Raw genomic sequence first — 16,061 nt, forward strand, 5'->3', positions numbered from 1 at the left:
GTGAAATCATAACCCCCCAACCCCAGGCAGAATTTGAAAAATTCCAACAAAGTGGGCGGAGCCAAGAGACAACGAGGTGGGCGGCCAAGTGTGGGGATGGCGACGAGGCGTGGTCAGCTTAGTTTGACAAGCTAGCATTTCTGAAAATAGGTCTAATGTGGTCCAGATGCATAAAAATGTGCTGAAAACAGCCTTGATTGAAGTTTCACAAATCAAATAAAGGTTTCAGAAATCACCAACTTTGTTTTAAGTTTTCTGCTGTAAGTGTAGAATAATCCAGTACTGCATGTACCACATAAGCACTTTAGCCATTACATGAGTCTGAAGTGTGGCTCAGTAATGATAAACTGATAGTAAAGACCCGGCAAGATTAAACATCAACAAACAGATTTATTACAGACGAAATAATGAAAATGTTGCTGACCAGAAATTTCATGGTTAAAAAAATATGGAATCACAAAAACATCACTAAACACAGAGTAACCAGCAGGTAGTTTAGCCACAGTGGAAGATTATTTAAATTCTCCTCCTCACCAGAGGTTGAGGGAGACCTGGAGCCCAGCAGGTCTGAACCTCATCGGATCGAGCCACTGGCTCAAGGCGCTGACTCAGCGATTCATGAAGCCGGTACTGGCGAGGCAATGAAGGACAGAATGGGTCCAGTTTGAGTGTTAAAGTGATGCTAGCAGCATTGTTGCTAACATGAGCTAATGTTCAAAGCAGTAATAAACGTTCATACCAGAACCGTGAGCTGTGACGTAAGCGTGTACCTTTTTAACCAATAGGAAAATTAAACTGCAGTAGCCACCATTCAACCCGTAGAGGGCAGCACCAAGATGGTTTCAGACAGAATATTGCAGAATTAAACAAAATTACACGAAAATGTCCATTTGCACAGAAATATAAAGCTAATACACTTCAGGCACAGTTTAAACAGTTTACTGCACTTTAAATACAAAAAAGAAACCAAATTTCTATGTTATTTCAGGTTGCATTTATTCAGTTAAGTTCATGCTGATAAACAGTGTGTGGGTTAAAAAAATTGTCAGTATAATAAAAAAATTTAACAACACAAGGTGTACTGCTTTAAGGTTGGTAAAAAAAATTAGAAGGTTGAGAATTTTATTTACGTATTTATTTATTTATTTATTTTATTTATTTAATTTTGTTATTGCAAGTCTTAAATTGTTGAAGTTTGTGTTAAGTGTGGATTTTTTTATTTAGATAACACGAATGTTTTCTTTACATTAAAAAAAGACCACCTTGCTTTTGCAACTCTTTGCTCAGGAATGAGATGTCAGGTGTATATTTAACAAAAGTTTAGGCCGCCTTTTTGTTTTTCTTGTTCTAAAGATGCTGAGGTCTTTACTTAATAATGTTGTACTGAACAGAAAAATTAGCTCACCTTAGTGTGCAGCACATTMCCTGATGGCCCAAAATGTTTTGTGCGAGTTCTCCTGAAAATAACTTCTTTGGCCACTTTGGACCACTTACTTCCCAGCCAACTATTTTGTATCTCGACACTGAAAGAGTAAAAGTGCAACACTCATAACCGCTTGTCAACGTCCATAAAACAAGAAGATTAGTTCCTGAAAAAATAAAACACAAGTTTCTTATCAAATGTAGCTTTCAATCAAATGTTTGATTATTTTGAAAATATGAGGTTTTTTTTTGTTGTTGATGTGCAAATTTATTTTGACAAGCTTTGCAGTGAAAACTTGACTTAGCAATCAACCGCTACTGGGCATCCTGTACTCCATAAGAATGAGAAATAATTCAGAACTTCCTTCTTGTTGTTTTTATTTTTGTCCTCATATTTTATTTTGTAGCAGCTAAATGTGCACATACATAAAAATGTACTTTAAAAAATGTATGATTAAATATGTATAATATTTGATAATGACATTAATATTTGGATTTGTCTCTTTCTTAAAATTTTATTTTAATTTTTTTTTGTTCTGCATTGTCATTTATTGACAGCATTGTAGTTGTCATTACCACCAGTGCTGTGTGAAAAGTTGTTTCAAAGTCAGGAATCACATTGAGAAAAGTGAATCGACACATTTCTTCTTTRTTTCCAGCTTAATGGACAGAGAAGTGACTCTGTTGGCAGAGATGGACAAAGTGAAAGCTGAGTCCAGTAAGTACTTCCTTTCTCCAGTGTAAATATACTAAACTCTCCCTGCACTTACCAGTAGAGCTGCTATTATTCTTCCATAATATGATCGCCTGACTCAAAGACCTGAAGAATCTGACCTAAATCAGCCCCAGAGGAACCAAAAGAGTTTGTTATGGAACAACAAATCCCAGTTTCCTCACAAGTGCAGTGGTGCCCTTAGGGTGCTGAGATACCTAGAGCATACTCCATGTGTTTGTGTACCTGTTTGTGTGTGTTTGTAAGATGACAGAGCAGGACTCCATATTTGTATAAGTAGGTCAGTTTCTCTTATTCTGTCCTCTGTGTGGAGTGTTGTGTGTTCAAGCCCTGGAAAAACTGAATAGTGTCGGGTGTCGAGGGAGCTTCAATGCTGTCTTTGTGCGAGGTGTGTGGCCAGTCGAGAGTAAAGCAAAGAAATTCTAGTACTTCTTCGACATTACACTACAAAAGCAGCGTTTCTTCAAAATGTGCCCTTTTATTCCTCTTCATTTTAAGTAACAGTTATTTTATGACATTTTTCTCCATAAGAAGAAAACACAAACATTTTTGTTTGTAAAAACCAGATTATGATCATCGTCCTGTCTGTAGAACTAAGATACTATGYATGGGTATTGCCAAAAACAGCAACACGCTCTTTATTTCTCTTTTTTCTTTTTAAATAGTTTTGGTTTGTAGCAGTGCTGGTTCCTCTATTAGCCGTATTTATCCCCATGTGAAGAAACGGTAAACTATTGATGTAAAGATTTGTGCAAAATGAGCACATTGTGAAGTCTCAGTGGTTTGGATTATAACATCTCTTGCAGTTCTCATGGGATGTTTATGGTCTGTTTAAGTCACTGGACCAAAAAAAAGAGATCTAAAGAAGGCCACCTTAACACTGAATGATGACTTTGGGCCTTTTACAAAGTTCTCAGGATTTATTCTGGAAAATTTTGTAAAATACTAAAATTTCAGGGTTTTTTCTTCCAAAGTTCTAAAAAAAAACCACACATTCAACACTTCAGTTAGTTTAGAAATTCATCTGCTACAGTCCAGAGGGGTTTGACCTTAGACCTGTTGAAGATGCAGCACATGAAGACATTTACCTACATGCTGGGTTCTGCCAAAATAAAATCTGCTGTGCTTAAATACGGAGTTGATGGTTTTATTGCTTTAGGTGTCTGACTGAGCTGCTGTGTTTCAGTGATGAATCTGGATGCCCGGCAGAAGAAAGCGGAGGAGCTCAGACGGCTGACGGACCGATCTGCATCCATGTCGGAGGAGCAGCTGGCAGAACTACGTGCAGACATTAAGGTACCTCTGAAAAACCACCGCTGGTGTGTCTCCATAGCTTTAGGCTCTAATTGAATAAATTAGGGAAAAACTTTTTTTCTTTTGTCAAAAAAGCTTCCTCATTTTTTTAGGTTTGTTAAAAGATGAAGAGCCACATTTGTTCAGCCTCCGCCTGAGGAGACRTACAGTACTGTTCTTTGGTTGTCTGTCACACTGTCTTGTGTGCACTGTAGCTCCTGAACAGAGCTTTTGATTTCAGGCTAAATTAACATGATAATTGTTCTTGGCCCAACGGAGGTCTGAAAACATTTTGGGGTCAAAGGTCAAAGCTGAAGGTCAGGTAAAGTGTTCTTTGTGGCTTCAATCCTCTTATTTTGGAAGGTACACATAAGAGGTTGGTCACTGAAATGAATGATATAGTAAATATCAAAGAGGAAGACACGTTTACACATTGTTGATACAGCTACCTACTTCTTACAATATTAAAGTCCAAAAATAGAGGTCAAGAGGTAACTGCATGCCCAGTGCTTTAAATGCAGATGAGTCTAGGACAGGCGGAGGCGACCAGACGATGCTTTGGCATCGAGTTGTACCTTATTTGTTGTGTTTTGAAGTGCACAAAAATTGAATGTCTGTTTTTCCTTTTGCAGCACTTTGTTAGTGAACGTAAATATGACGARGACCTTGGGAAAGCAGTCAGGTTTACATTTGACATCGAACCTCTGAAAACGAGCATCTCTGGGTTTGGATCAGGTACTGCATCCAGTTCATTTCTCTTTCGTCTCATTTGTAACGATTATTTAACGCTTGCTATGATTCTTCATAATGACAAAATACTTCTTTCATTAATCTCAAAATCTGAAATTATGTCACAATAATTTAGTTACACAAGGCCTAAAGTAGTTTCATTAATGATAGTCTTGTTATACCAGAGTACACACCAGTCATTAAATAAAAGAAGATATAAATTCTCATTTCAGACAGTAAAAAGTTAAATAGGTACTTTTGATTTTATTTGCATTTAACAAAATAATCTTTTGGATATTTTTAATGAATACAACTTTTCTCCCTGCATTATGGCAATCCAGCAGCATACTTTTTATATTCATAAACATTACACCGTTTAAAACAGAAATTCCAATTTTTTTTTAAAATGTTTTACAGTTCAATCAAAATTTTGTTTCATAAATGCAACAATAAAATGAAATTGTTTATTAGTGACATTTTAATATGGTGGTTATAAACAGACAAATATACTTTTTTTTTAACCAAAAGCAACATCTATGAAATAGAGATAAATAGTTTTTCTTAATACTTTTTGGAGTCTCAGTAAGCAGTTTCACCCACAAAGGAGAATTATGGAGAAACAACTGAGTGTTTTTTGTGACTCAGGGTTCACTGTATGATGAACTATAAACTGTTTGTTTTAAGGCATGTCAACACTTTGAGAGTACAGAAACTTATTTTTCTTTTACCATGGGGTAAGACTACTACTTTGTATTACAAACTTCAATCTTTTTTTCACAAAATAGTATTTATATTCTTTCTGAATTCGATGTTTTATAATTAAATATAGTTTTTCAGCTAAAACATGTCTTGTTATTTTGTTGAAAAACAATTTTAATGATCTATAAATGGAAAATTTCAGAAATGTCACATTTAAACAAACAAACGTAATAATAATCAGGTCTGTTTCAGTTTAACAGTACATTCAATGCTTTAGAAAAGTATCTTTCTGTGTCTTAGTTTTGTTCTTTTTTTGTGAAAAGTTATTTCCTAATTATTCTGTAGTGTGTTGTAATTGTTTGACTCATTGATGATGATGATGATGATGATGAGGGCGTCTTTCACAATTTTTGCTCTATTGACCTTCATTCATTCATTTCATTCGATGGTAAGCTGTCAGCTGCTTTAACTATATGTTTATCAAATAAAGTTTAATGTTACAACAAATCGTGGATCCCTTTAAAGGGATCCCTGATTAGTAGGAATGCGCGATATAAACGATATACGGTAGAAACAATATAAATTTGTCCTATGATAAAGATCTGTAGTCTACCGGCCAACCGCGCAATTCTTTTTGATGACTTAACCGGCTGAAGTCAAAACAGAGGAAGCGGGAAGCAGCGTGGCTGAGAGCGCAAATGAGGAGGGGGAAAAAAAAACATAACTCATCCGGACCACTGTTTACATGTTTACGTGACGGCGCGCCTGCAGCGGGAGGAGAGCGCGCCGCGGCACATGGTGAACACAGCGAGGCTGAGAGTGCAAATGAAGCGGGGGGGCATAACTTATCCGGACCTGGTTCGGGTSTGTGAAAATGAACGCCGAACTGTTTACGTGATGGCGCGTCCTCCGGTCGGTTGCCGAACGACCACACTGCCTGCAGCGGGAGGAGCGCGCCGCGAGGCRACAGTCAGTGCTCAGGTGGGACGCAGAAAAGCTCTGAGTCTGGACCTCGTTTCTCCTGCGGTCATAGCGCAATACTGTCTCCTTGTACAGYGGGGAAAYGCTGTGGGAAAGGCTGACGGTCAGACTGTCTTTCAAAAAAAGAAAAAAAGCATAAACAGSATGATKGTCACCCTGCCGGAGCGCGCACARATTAAACGTGTGGAGGGCAGAAAAAGTAATCTGCAAAGTGTTTAGAAAGGAATAAATACAAGCAATTTGTTTTACCACYTTAAAACGAAGCAGGTGATTCCAAACACAACACCAAATGGACGCAGATATCTATTACATTAAAGTTATTGTATGAGTGTGTGGTATATAGCGCCGATGCTATATTGCCTTATATGTATTAGCTCAGCACTAGCCAGACAAACTAACAAGCTAAACTGAGGTCCTCCATCCATATTTTCAGTTACAGGCTGAGTCATTTTTGTGTTCCCCTCTGTCATGTGGATGGAGGACCTCAGTGACGAGAGGAGAATGTGTAGCGCTGAGCTAATACATATGTATGGTGATAGCGTCGGGGCTAAAGCTAACAGGCTAAGCTGAGGTTCTTCTTCCATGAAGCAGCTCTGTTGTCCTCCATCYATATTTTCAGTTACAGGCTGAGTCATTTCTACCTTCTCCTCTCTGTCAACGCTCTCTGGTTTCATTTAAAAGAGTCGATCGTCAGATATTGTCCAAGATTAAACTTCAGGGTGGATATAGCTCGYTAGCAGCCTCGCACTGAGGACCTATCCGCGTCATCATTTACCCAGAATGCTTTGCATGTAAATAAAATGGCCCCGAAAACTAAACAGCCTACAGTATTTTTACAGTCTTTATTTTACAGTTAAAATATATGTTTATCAAATGTTACAACTAATTGGGGGATCCYTTTTAAGACCGGGTCTAATATCTGACTCCGGATCTGTCCTTGTTATGTAAAACAGGACGAGTTGTGTCAGAAACTTCCACAGTCATGAAGCTGCAAATAAGTATTATTCTTATTCTGTTTTTATTTTATTGTATTTTATTTTAGAAACTCATTGGGGCTTATTTTCAAGAAATGATTTGTCAGTTAGTCTCTATAATGCTGCATTAAAAACATTAAATTGGATGCAACAATTTCTTTTTTTAATAAAGCTTTCAAATATTTTCTGAGATTGTTGGTAAAATGATCTTGAATGGACAGACGGGCAGTGTCCTTAATGTGAAGATGTTTCCGTCAAACAGAGCGATGGAACTCAGACTCTCAGWTGCACACACTGATTGGTTGGCATGTATGTGGACTTGTGATCCACAACCCAGAAACCTAACCTGCTCCAGACCATATCTGGTTTAGGCTAGGTTAGGTTTTTTTCAGCATCATTTACCACATTAAATGTAAACCAGTTTTGTAACCCGGTCTGAACCTGAAGTTATCTCACTAAAGCATCTGTGAGTTTAGCTTAAAGAGAACTTGAGTGAGTATTCAGGTTATAAATGGACAGGGTTGTCCTAAACAGTTTGTTTTGCTGGTGTTTGGTGCACAGATGCAATTATATTGTCTAATTCACTCTGCAGCCATTGCTGAACTTTGTTAGCACATTTGTGACACAAAACAGGTCAAGGACACGCCTAACTATTTAAAAAATGCTTTAAAGTGAAGTCTCTTTTTTTCAGAGTTTTATACAGGAAAACGTTAACGTTATCTGAGGTTGACAAACATGAAACTTTGGTCAACAATGAGTTCCCTCCATCAAAACATTAGTTAATATAATTGAGACTCTTAATACACTATAGTCTCTAGTTTGCTGAAATATTGTGAAGTAGCWGTTTTATTCTTTTCTTATCCTGAATTAGAAATAGCCTTCAAGAGTAGCAGTGATCCATTCAGTTTATTTCTCAGAACTGGATCTGGGCAGTTGATTTCACAACACCTCCTCCTGAWATCACTTCTGTTTTTCTATTTTCAAACCACTCATCCAGTCTGTCATTATCGGGGTCTTTTTGCCACGAAGTCATGCTGACTTTGTGGCAAAAAGACCCTTGATGATGACACAGAGTCAGCATGACTTCAGTGCAAGTCAATTTTTATTTGCTTTTAGAATAGTGTTTGTCGCCTCTCGAGCACATCTGCTCCACCCCGATACAAGGTTCTTCAAACTTTACAATCAGAAGCCATTTTAATGCACCAATAGAATCATTCAGAGCCACAAATTGTACTTTGATATAATAAAGCTTAGACTTGCATTTTAATAAAGCAGTCATAACATTTTGAACAGTTTGTTGGGTATTTAACGGAGTTCTTGAAAGATTTATTCTTTTCAAATTTTCATTTATTTTAACTTCCATTATGTTTGTATCAAAGGCAAACTTTATGTATACTGCCATGGTTTTGTAAAAAGCTYATKTCAGTGTWGCATAATATTTTTATTTGTCAGATGTATGCTAAACTGTAATTTATTTCCCTTCAGCAATTTAAATATGCTTTAATGGGTTAAAAAATGTTAAATTTTCAGATGATTTAATACTGTAAATGTTTMCTCTGTTTGGTTGGAAGCTGGATTAATGAATTTCTAACAAATTAGCATAAACTAATGAATAAGTTTGTTTCCAAGTATTATTCTGTCAGAAATTTTATTCCCAGCAAAATTATTAAAACCATCTTTTTTCCTTTTTGTAATTATGTACCTGAAGACTGTGCACTCCTGTGTGATTGTGGTCAAAAGTGAAATAGGAACTGAAGAGGGACCAAACAGTGGCCCTTGCTGAACCCTGCTTTAATAGAATAAAAACCAATCCTAATCTGGTTTTAATCAAATCACTTTATTTGCTTCTTTTAGTCTGTTATAACAATGTTTTTTGTTTTGATCTGTTAGAGATGTGTATGTCCAGATTCAGTTTTCACATATGCATTATWAAAAAAAGWAACTCACTGAGGAGATACTGATGGGAACAGAACCGTCCTGTAAACTTCATATCTGTTCACTGTGAGGTCACAGTGCTGATAAGACTAGCATTGTGTCTCGATGATCAACTTTGTTCAAATGAGCTCTCAGTCTGAGGTCACACACAGATGTTCTGCTCAACGTTTCTTTTGTACCAAAGTTTAGAACCCTGGTCTTCCTGTCTCTTATCTTGTTGCTACAATATTCACACAATATGCTACAATATGTTATATTCAAGAAAATATGTGTTGGCCTTTTGGGTTTGATAACTGGTGATATGGTAGAGCTTAGTAAGGTCTTGGTCATGCTTAATAACCAGAATAATCTGGTTTTGTTCAACAGGCTGCTGGTGAGTTGTGTAAAACACACAAAATGTATTCATAGAGTTTGTTTCTGTTTTTGAGTTTTACTGAAGTGAACAGTTCTTTCAAAGAGAAAAATAAAGTGATGTGTTTTTTTTATTATTGATAGTTTATAAAGTTACTTTAGACCCGTGGTCACTAAATGCTCAAACGTTTCAAGAACCAAATGTGAAAGTCAGTTGTGCAGTTTGTAACTCTCCTTGTTTTATTTTACAGTGTACCACCCACGCACTGGCTACTCAAATCGTTCCCGTTGTAGCTCCACGTCATCCTCTATCGCCAGCCCCGGCCTGCAGGAGACCCCTCCTCCCACCCAGATCCCAAGTGCCCCCACTGAAACCCGTCCTCCCCCGGCCAAACAGGTCAGCTGGAAAAGCATCTGTTGTCCAAACCTGCGTCTCCCGAACCTGTTCATTTACCCGACTGACTGGCTTTTTTCATTCCTCCCTTAGATTTTCCAGGGCAACAGGCGCACTTTCCAGGGACCGGGGTATCACTCGGGAGGCCAGCGGTATAACGGCAGCTCCCATCATGACAGGAACGCTGGCCGTGGGAGCCATCGCCATCAGAGTGACGGGGGGCCCACATCGCAACACTCCAACAGCTCCAGAGGCCCCTCCCACTCCTCCACGCCCTCCCACCACCAAGACCAGCCTGCTCACAACGGGCTGCCTCAAAGGCTYCCTCGAACACACTACCCTTGACATCAGAAATCTTTGGCTCAGTCAGACCCCCTCTCCCCTCCTCCTGCCCCCTCCCCCTCCCTAACTCCTTCCAATGAAGAATAGTATACAAGTTTACATATTTCAGTCAGTTGAGCTGTAGTGCCGCCTYTCTGCATCGGTCCATTCATCCTTCAGACTTGAAAGCTCTCACTGTTCTGTAATTGCCCTTCTTCTTCCATTTCTGTCCTCTGGTTACAGTGAGAGTTTCTATCTTTAGCCCCCCTCTGAGAGAGTTCACTGCTCTTCTCTTGTCACTTTCTGTCTTTAGTTTCCACAGTCAAGCAGTCTGTCAGAGACTGACTTAATTACCTGCAACAATCCGTGCACTATTGAAGTTCAGCTCTTAGTACTTTTCTTCTATTTTTGTCGTGGCGCTGTCAGCTCTCTGATTTGAAGCTCAGATGTTTGTTTCTTTTTTTGTTTGTTAGTTTTTTTTTTTGTCTCCAAGAACCATTTCAATGCCTTAACCATGGAAAGCGTCGTGAAAGTGCAAAAGTAGTTCTAGCATTGACAGGGTTTCTGTCCTCGGAGTAGTAGACACGCAATCAACACTACAGACCGTCGTCAGTCGTCGTTGGGTAAAAATGAGACATATCAAACTSTAAAGCAGAGCTTTTTGTATGGCTGCTACAAAATCTAAAGAGCTTGTCGGGACTTAGACGTGTTTAGACAAACGTTTTCTCTTAAAGTAGTTTAACAGGGGTTTGAAGTGCTTCTTCCGCAGAGTTGAGCATAAATCAACACTGAAGTTGAATCAAGCAGCAGGTTAGCTCAGCAGAAAGGGTAAAAGAAATGAGCTTTGTTGGCTTTCAGAACAGTAATTAAAAAGCTTACTGACTGAGGTTTTGGTAAAATAAAGTACGTTTCTTAAAAAATAAAGAAAATAAATAAAAAASACCACCTATTAGTCCTGTTTCCAGTCTTGACTCTAAGTTAATCATGTGCTTTCTGTAGCTCCATATTTACCAAAAAACACCGGCCTGTTTTCTCCTAACTCTGCAGCGCACGTTTCCAAACGTATTAAACTATTTATTTCTCATCTTCCCTGCAGCAGTAATGTCTCCTCTTACATGTCCAGGGGAGTTGTTGTACTGTTGCTCTTGGCTTGCTGTCCGTTATTTTCTAACTGAGAGGGCTCGTTACCTTTTTTTTTTTTTTTTGTATATAAAAAAAAGTTCAACTCTTTAGACAAAGCGATCCTTTGATGTACACAAGCTTTCATAATCCTGAACATTTATTCAGCTGGATTTTCTTCTGCCTGTGCTGTTTCTTTTTACTTTTTTCCTGCACACACATGACATTTTAATGTCATGCTTGCCTTTAGTCGCAGACTTCACATTTGCCTTTCTACAAACGTGGATGTCTCCATTTTGAATGGATGGTACTCGTGGAGCAAACATGGGATTTCGAAATGTGAGACCAAGGTCTAAATCCCTCCTCCCCCACTTTTTAATAAACCCACTGAGTCCAAACAGAAGAAAATCTGATCAGTTTGCTGAAATCTTTTTAGAGTTGTTGATTTGCTCTGCTTTTTCTGGCTCCTGTTGGTTGACGTGTCCTCTGTGTGTCCATCTTTGAGAACAAAATGACAGTAAATACCTCAAAGCTGATCCTCTCACAGCCTGTTTCCATCAGTTTTCTTCCAGTGGGCTTCTATAAAGGACAGGGACCCCTGGAGTTCCTAATCTCTTATCTTTATTGTAGTTATGTACATATACTGAGCTACCACTTGTTACTTTATTGCTTCTTTCATAATCTTCATGTTTCATCTTCCTTTGAGTTTTATTTTATTTTATTTTTTGGGGTGGGGGGCAAAGAATTATTCCCATTCTGTTCAGGACTTTCTGATAGAATTTGTTTTCTTATCTGAGAATTTAAAGAAAAACTCTAGTAGTTGAATTAGTGAACCTTGTGGAGAAAATATTGCAAGTTTGTTTGCAGGTTTGGGTAAATAAATGCTGAGTAAGCTTGACTGAAAGGTTAGTTCAGTGATTTGGGAACACGCTCAAAGGTTTTTCCTGTTGGACTTTGGAGTGCCGTAAGGTTTTTGTGAGCTGTTTGTTTGCTTTACCGCAGATTCAGGACGAGTATAACTCCCTTTTTAGTTTCAGGCTGTGAGCTCCTCGCTGCTGCTGAGTTTAATGGTATAAAAACGTGTTTTGACAACTCCACCTGTGCTTTAAAGCAGCTCTGTTGGCTCCATCCTGAACAGGTTTCAAAATGAAGCTCTGGCTGATGTTAGAGGATCCTCCTACCATCACTTCTAAAGCCTGTTAATTACCACACCTCTTTCATTTAAAGCAGAGTGTAAAAGTTTAAATTGCGCTATCCAACAAACAGTGGCTGGAAATGTCCGTCTCATCAAACGGCAGATGTTCATTTTTGTACTTGGTGTTAACTGAGCCTCAGACGTGTGTGCAGGTGGGTTCAGCAGCAGCTCGTTGTGTTCAGTGATGGTGGTTGGTTATATTGTAGATGGAAGTTGTTCCAAACTTTTTCCTCAAGGAGCTCTTCTCATCTCGTGACTGAGGGCGGGCTGCACTGTGTACCAGTTAAACCAGCCTATCTGTCTCGTGCAGATGACCTTTAGGCTGCTCTGGATTCAGTCAGCTGGGATCTCATCTGCATGCTTCGTTTTCACTTCATCCAAATTGTTTTGGTTCACGTTCCAAACTCCAGGGAGATTAGCTGAAGATAGGAACTCATCCCATGTAAAAGGACTGCCTTTTATTTGTCCCTTGCCTGTTTAAAAAAAATCTAAAGGGGATAAATTCAACACTTCACCTTTTTACTTCATATTCTTTTCTGTATATATGTAGCGATATGATTTTGTGCTCACATGGGGCATTTTGTATGTGATATTCATACTAGGCATAATGGAAGTTCAAACATCTGCTTTATTCATTCTTCCAATACTTTGTGTCCACCTTCACTAAACTACTCTGAAACTGTAAACTCAAGTGCCTTTTCTCTTGTCCCGCTGACTCCTCGACATTTTCTCCACCAGAGTATGGACCAAAGACATCAACCGTCCCAGACTGCCCAGCCCCCCCCCCTCACTCAATGGCACACTTTTCATTTACTACAAATAAACTGTTTGCAATACCAGCTGTGTATCTGTGTTGTTGAATTTACACACGCCCATCTAAAACCAGCAGTCATGCATGCAAGTAGATATTACACGGTTATGTTTCTCTGGGTGGATAATTTTGACCCAAGAGACGCAGGAGGTTAATTCAGTACTGGGGTTTCAAAATAACTTGTTAGATCAAAATACTGAATGACATGAAAACACACGTCTGTTTGAAATCAGCTAAAAATAATGAAATGTATGTAAATGAGACTTAAGATCATCCTCCTAAAATAAATAGTAAAAGAGGAAATAAATGAGTGCAATAMTACAAACAGCCAGCAGGTGGTGGTGCAACACAAGGAAAACTAGTTCTAATGTGTGAAAATACCAGCTAAGTTATCGTGGAGTAATCTATGCACTTAAATGTTTGCAGTAGTTTATTTTTTAAAATTTGACTTTTTCCACAAATGTGATTTCCAACCTAATGCGTGGTCTTTTAAGGTAATACTATAATTCAGTAAATTTAAAAAAATTATTATATATGAATAAATACGGTGTGTGTGTGTGTWGTCTCAATTTTTGTAGATATTTTTGTGACTTTTACTGATGGTTCTGTCACTTGGATGTTAAAGTGATGGTTCAGATCTTTTGAAGTTATGAACTAATAGCTGTAGAGAAACGAGTTTGTTTCTGAATGATGGGTGAACTGGAGTTTTAGGTGGATCACTGTCTTTAAAACTAAAAACAGTTTTATGAATCTTTATGCTGCCATCAGTTTCATACTACATACTGTAGTAATCTACATAAAATTCTGTTTCGTTGCATACTAGCTGTAGCACTTTTAGGGTCCCTGCTTTCAGAATATCCTGTTTTATATAAATCACTGTGAAATTTTGGATTTTGGTATTGTTTCAACCTCGTGAGACTCTGTTCTTATGCAGAGATTAGTTTTTAATGACTTTTTCCCCGTTTTCAGATATTTACAATTTCACTTTTTATAAAAAAAAAAACAATGCTTGTTTTTCTTTATATTTGTGAGGTACGACTAAATCTAAAACGCTARTGGACATTATAAATCAACAGCTTGAGTTGTCAATCCAGTCAAAACTGATCTGAGGCTGTTTTAAAGAGCCATCTACAACAGGTGAGATGTTCACTGTTCATACTTGTTCCACAGAACCCCCTTTATTCTGAGATGACTGCAAATGAATAGAAGATGCTTATTACTTGGTCAGGATCAAAGACCAGCTCTTCTCTGTAGAGGTAAAGTGATCAGGGGAAAACCCCTAACTTCAGCTGAGTCATTACCGTTTACCTGCTGACAAAGTTGATTATTAAAGCTGAACTTATATMTGATACTTTAACCCAGGGGTTCTCAAACTAGGGTCCCTGGACCCAGACTTCTTGAAAAAACAGAATGCGGACGACTTTTTAGATTTCTGTGCATTTGTAAGAAATCTATCCTGCTTCTCACTTCCTGGTTTTACACAACATCCTTCCAGCACTCGTGATCCACTTATTCAGATGTGACCAGAAAAAAACACAACGAACAATTCAATACATAGYTTAAAAACTCATAAAATACAAACTTCATTTAATTTTTCATATAAAAAAAACTWAAAGGTTTAAACTTGTCACTTGATCTAGTACAGGACACCTGCTGAGGTGCTTTTGACAACACTGTACATAACGCAAATGGGTCTAAAATGAGAAGAATGAAAACGTGGAGTGATCTGAGGTCAGGGAGCAGCTCACAGCCCCATCACAGAGGGAAACCCAGCAGCGCCTGTTGGAGGAAGGAAAGTACATTCAGGCTCGGGCTGGTTCTTTTGAAGTCCTCTAAATTTATTCCCACATGTCGTTCTAWCACCAGCCTCCATCTCGCTGCAGAGTTTTCGTGCTACCTTGACTCTCTCCTGTATCGGAATCGGGGACTTTCCAGTCCAGCTGGCGGCCTTTCTCGTAGAGCCCCTTCAGGACCTTCCTCACATCGTCGCTCACACCTCCACGGCTCAGCTCCAGGTACTTCCTGTACAGCTGCAGGGCGGTGCGCGCGTCCTCTATGCTGTCATGGGTTTCCCCCTGAATGCTGAGGTCTGAATAGAAGAAAGACGACACTCAAGGACTAGATGGAACAATCCCAACACCAGAGATCATTAAACTGAAACAGGGTGGGTTAGAGAATAAAGAAAAGCTTTTACTGTGAAAAACATCKTTGAATTTTATTTTAGAATATATTTAAAGTTGAATTGTTTTCCAAATGGTCACCTGTTTGCCACCGTGCTCAGCAGCTGATATGAAAGTGTTAGTTTTTTATTAARCGTGTTGCTTTAAGGACAAATATCTTCACTTTCATCTCCTCTATTCTGACAGCCGTTCCAAACGAGCCAAACTTGTTTAGTATTTCTCCAACTGTACTGTTGTGAACTTTATCTTTTAATGTGCTAACTGAAGCCTGTAGAGTTTTTACCATCATCGAAAGGCCTGAAATACTGGCGATCACCTGTCTGTGTTTGTTTGAGGTGTTAGCAAAATATCTCATGGACCACTGAATGGATTTTCATTAAACTCTGAAAAATAATAACTGGATTTACATTTATAACTGATTAACCCAATTCAAGACGGATCRGCCATGACAGCCGACTGACATTAGAAAACACATAATGGTTAGAACTGTCAGTTTTACAGATATTGATCTAAAGTCAACAAAGATGGCTGCCAGGTGATCTTATAACATTATTTTAAGTGTTTCACCAAAACTGCTTTAACGCCATGATTTCTCAGCATAAGCTGACCTTAGTTGATCTGGTCTTGGAATGAATTCGTTGGGACGTCCACTTCTGAGAAGATCTGCAGGCGTTTTAAATATTTTCCACTTGTGAAATGAAAATTTGACTTTTATTTAATATTTACAAAATGATTTTCTGAACCTTAGTTTAATAAGATGTAATACTGTATATTCATTATATGTTACTGCTTGTCTSAAGTTTTATTTATCTAATTTTAAGACAGTTTCATTGAAATATTTTATTATGCTGTTGTGTAAAACTTAAAGGCACAGTGTGTAGGATTTGTTGTTTTCAGCGACATCTAGTGGTTGAGTGGTTGAAT

General features: G+C 38.3%; 2 protein-coding genes across 4 annotated transcripts in view; one reads left to right on the top strand and one right to left on the bottom strand.

The window, feature by feature from the left end:
- spats2 (spermatogenesis associated serine rich 2) overlaps positions 1-12,671 on the top strand; it is a 31,621-nt gene extending 18,950 nt beyond the window's left edge. For both annotated transcript variants that reach the window (XM_014016227.1, XM_014016226.1), the window contains exons 9-13: positions 2,082-2,140; positions 3,342-3,451; positions 4,081-4,183; positions 9,369-9,514; positions 9,605-12,671. In XM_014016227.1, the coding sequence (XP_013871681.1) occupies positions 2,082-2,140; positions 3,342-3,451; positions 4,081-4,183; positions 9,369-9,514; positions 9,605-9,856 (670 nt within the window). In that variant the 3' untranslated portion in view covers positions 9,857-12,671. The remainder of the gene's footprint in view (positions 1-2,081; positions 2,141-3,341; positions 3,452-4,080; positions 4,184-9,368; positions 9,515-9,604) is intronic.
- A 1,837-nt stretch (positions 12,672-14,508) lies between these two features.
- The window catches only part of pan2 (poly(A) specific ribonuclease subunit PAN2), an 18,508-nt gene continuing 16,955 nt past the window's right edge, over positions 14,509-16,061 (bottom strand). Inside the window, exons 25-26 of one of the 2 annotated variants that reach the window (XM_014016229.1) lie at positions 14,855-15,046; positions 14,509-14,736 (exon numbers count right to left, since the gene is read on the bottom strand). In XM_014016229.1, coding sequence (XP_013871683.1) covers positions 14,702-14,736; positions 14,855-15,046 — 227 coding nt within the window. In that variant the 3' untranslated portion in view covers positions 14,509-14,701. Of the gene's footprint in view, positions 14,737-14,774; positions 15,047-16,061 lie in introns of those variants that run through there. The other variant, XM_014016228.1, reaches the window with a different exon arrangement.

The sequence above is a fragment of the Austrofundulus limnaeus genome, unplaced genomic scaffold (genome assembly GCF_001266775.1).
Source record: "Austrofundulus limnaeus strain Quisiro unplaced genomic scaffold, Austrofundulus_limnaeus-1.0 Scaffold141, whole genome shotgun sequence".
NCBI lineage: Eukaryota > Metazoa > Chordata > Actinopteri > Cyprinodontiformes > Rivulidae > Austrofundulus > Austrofundulus limnaeus.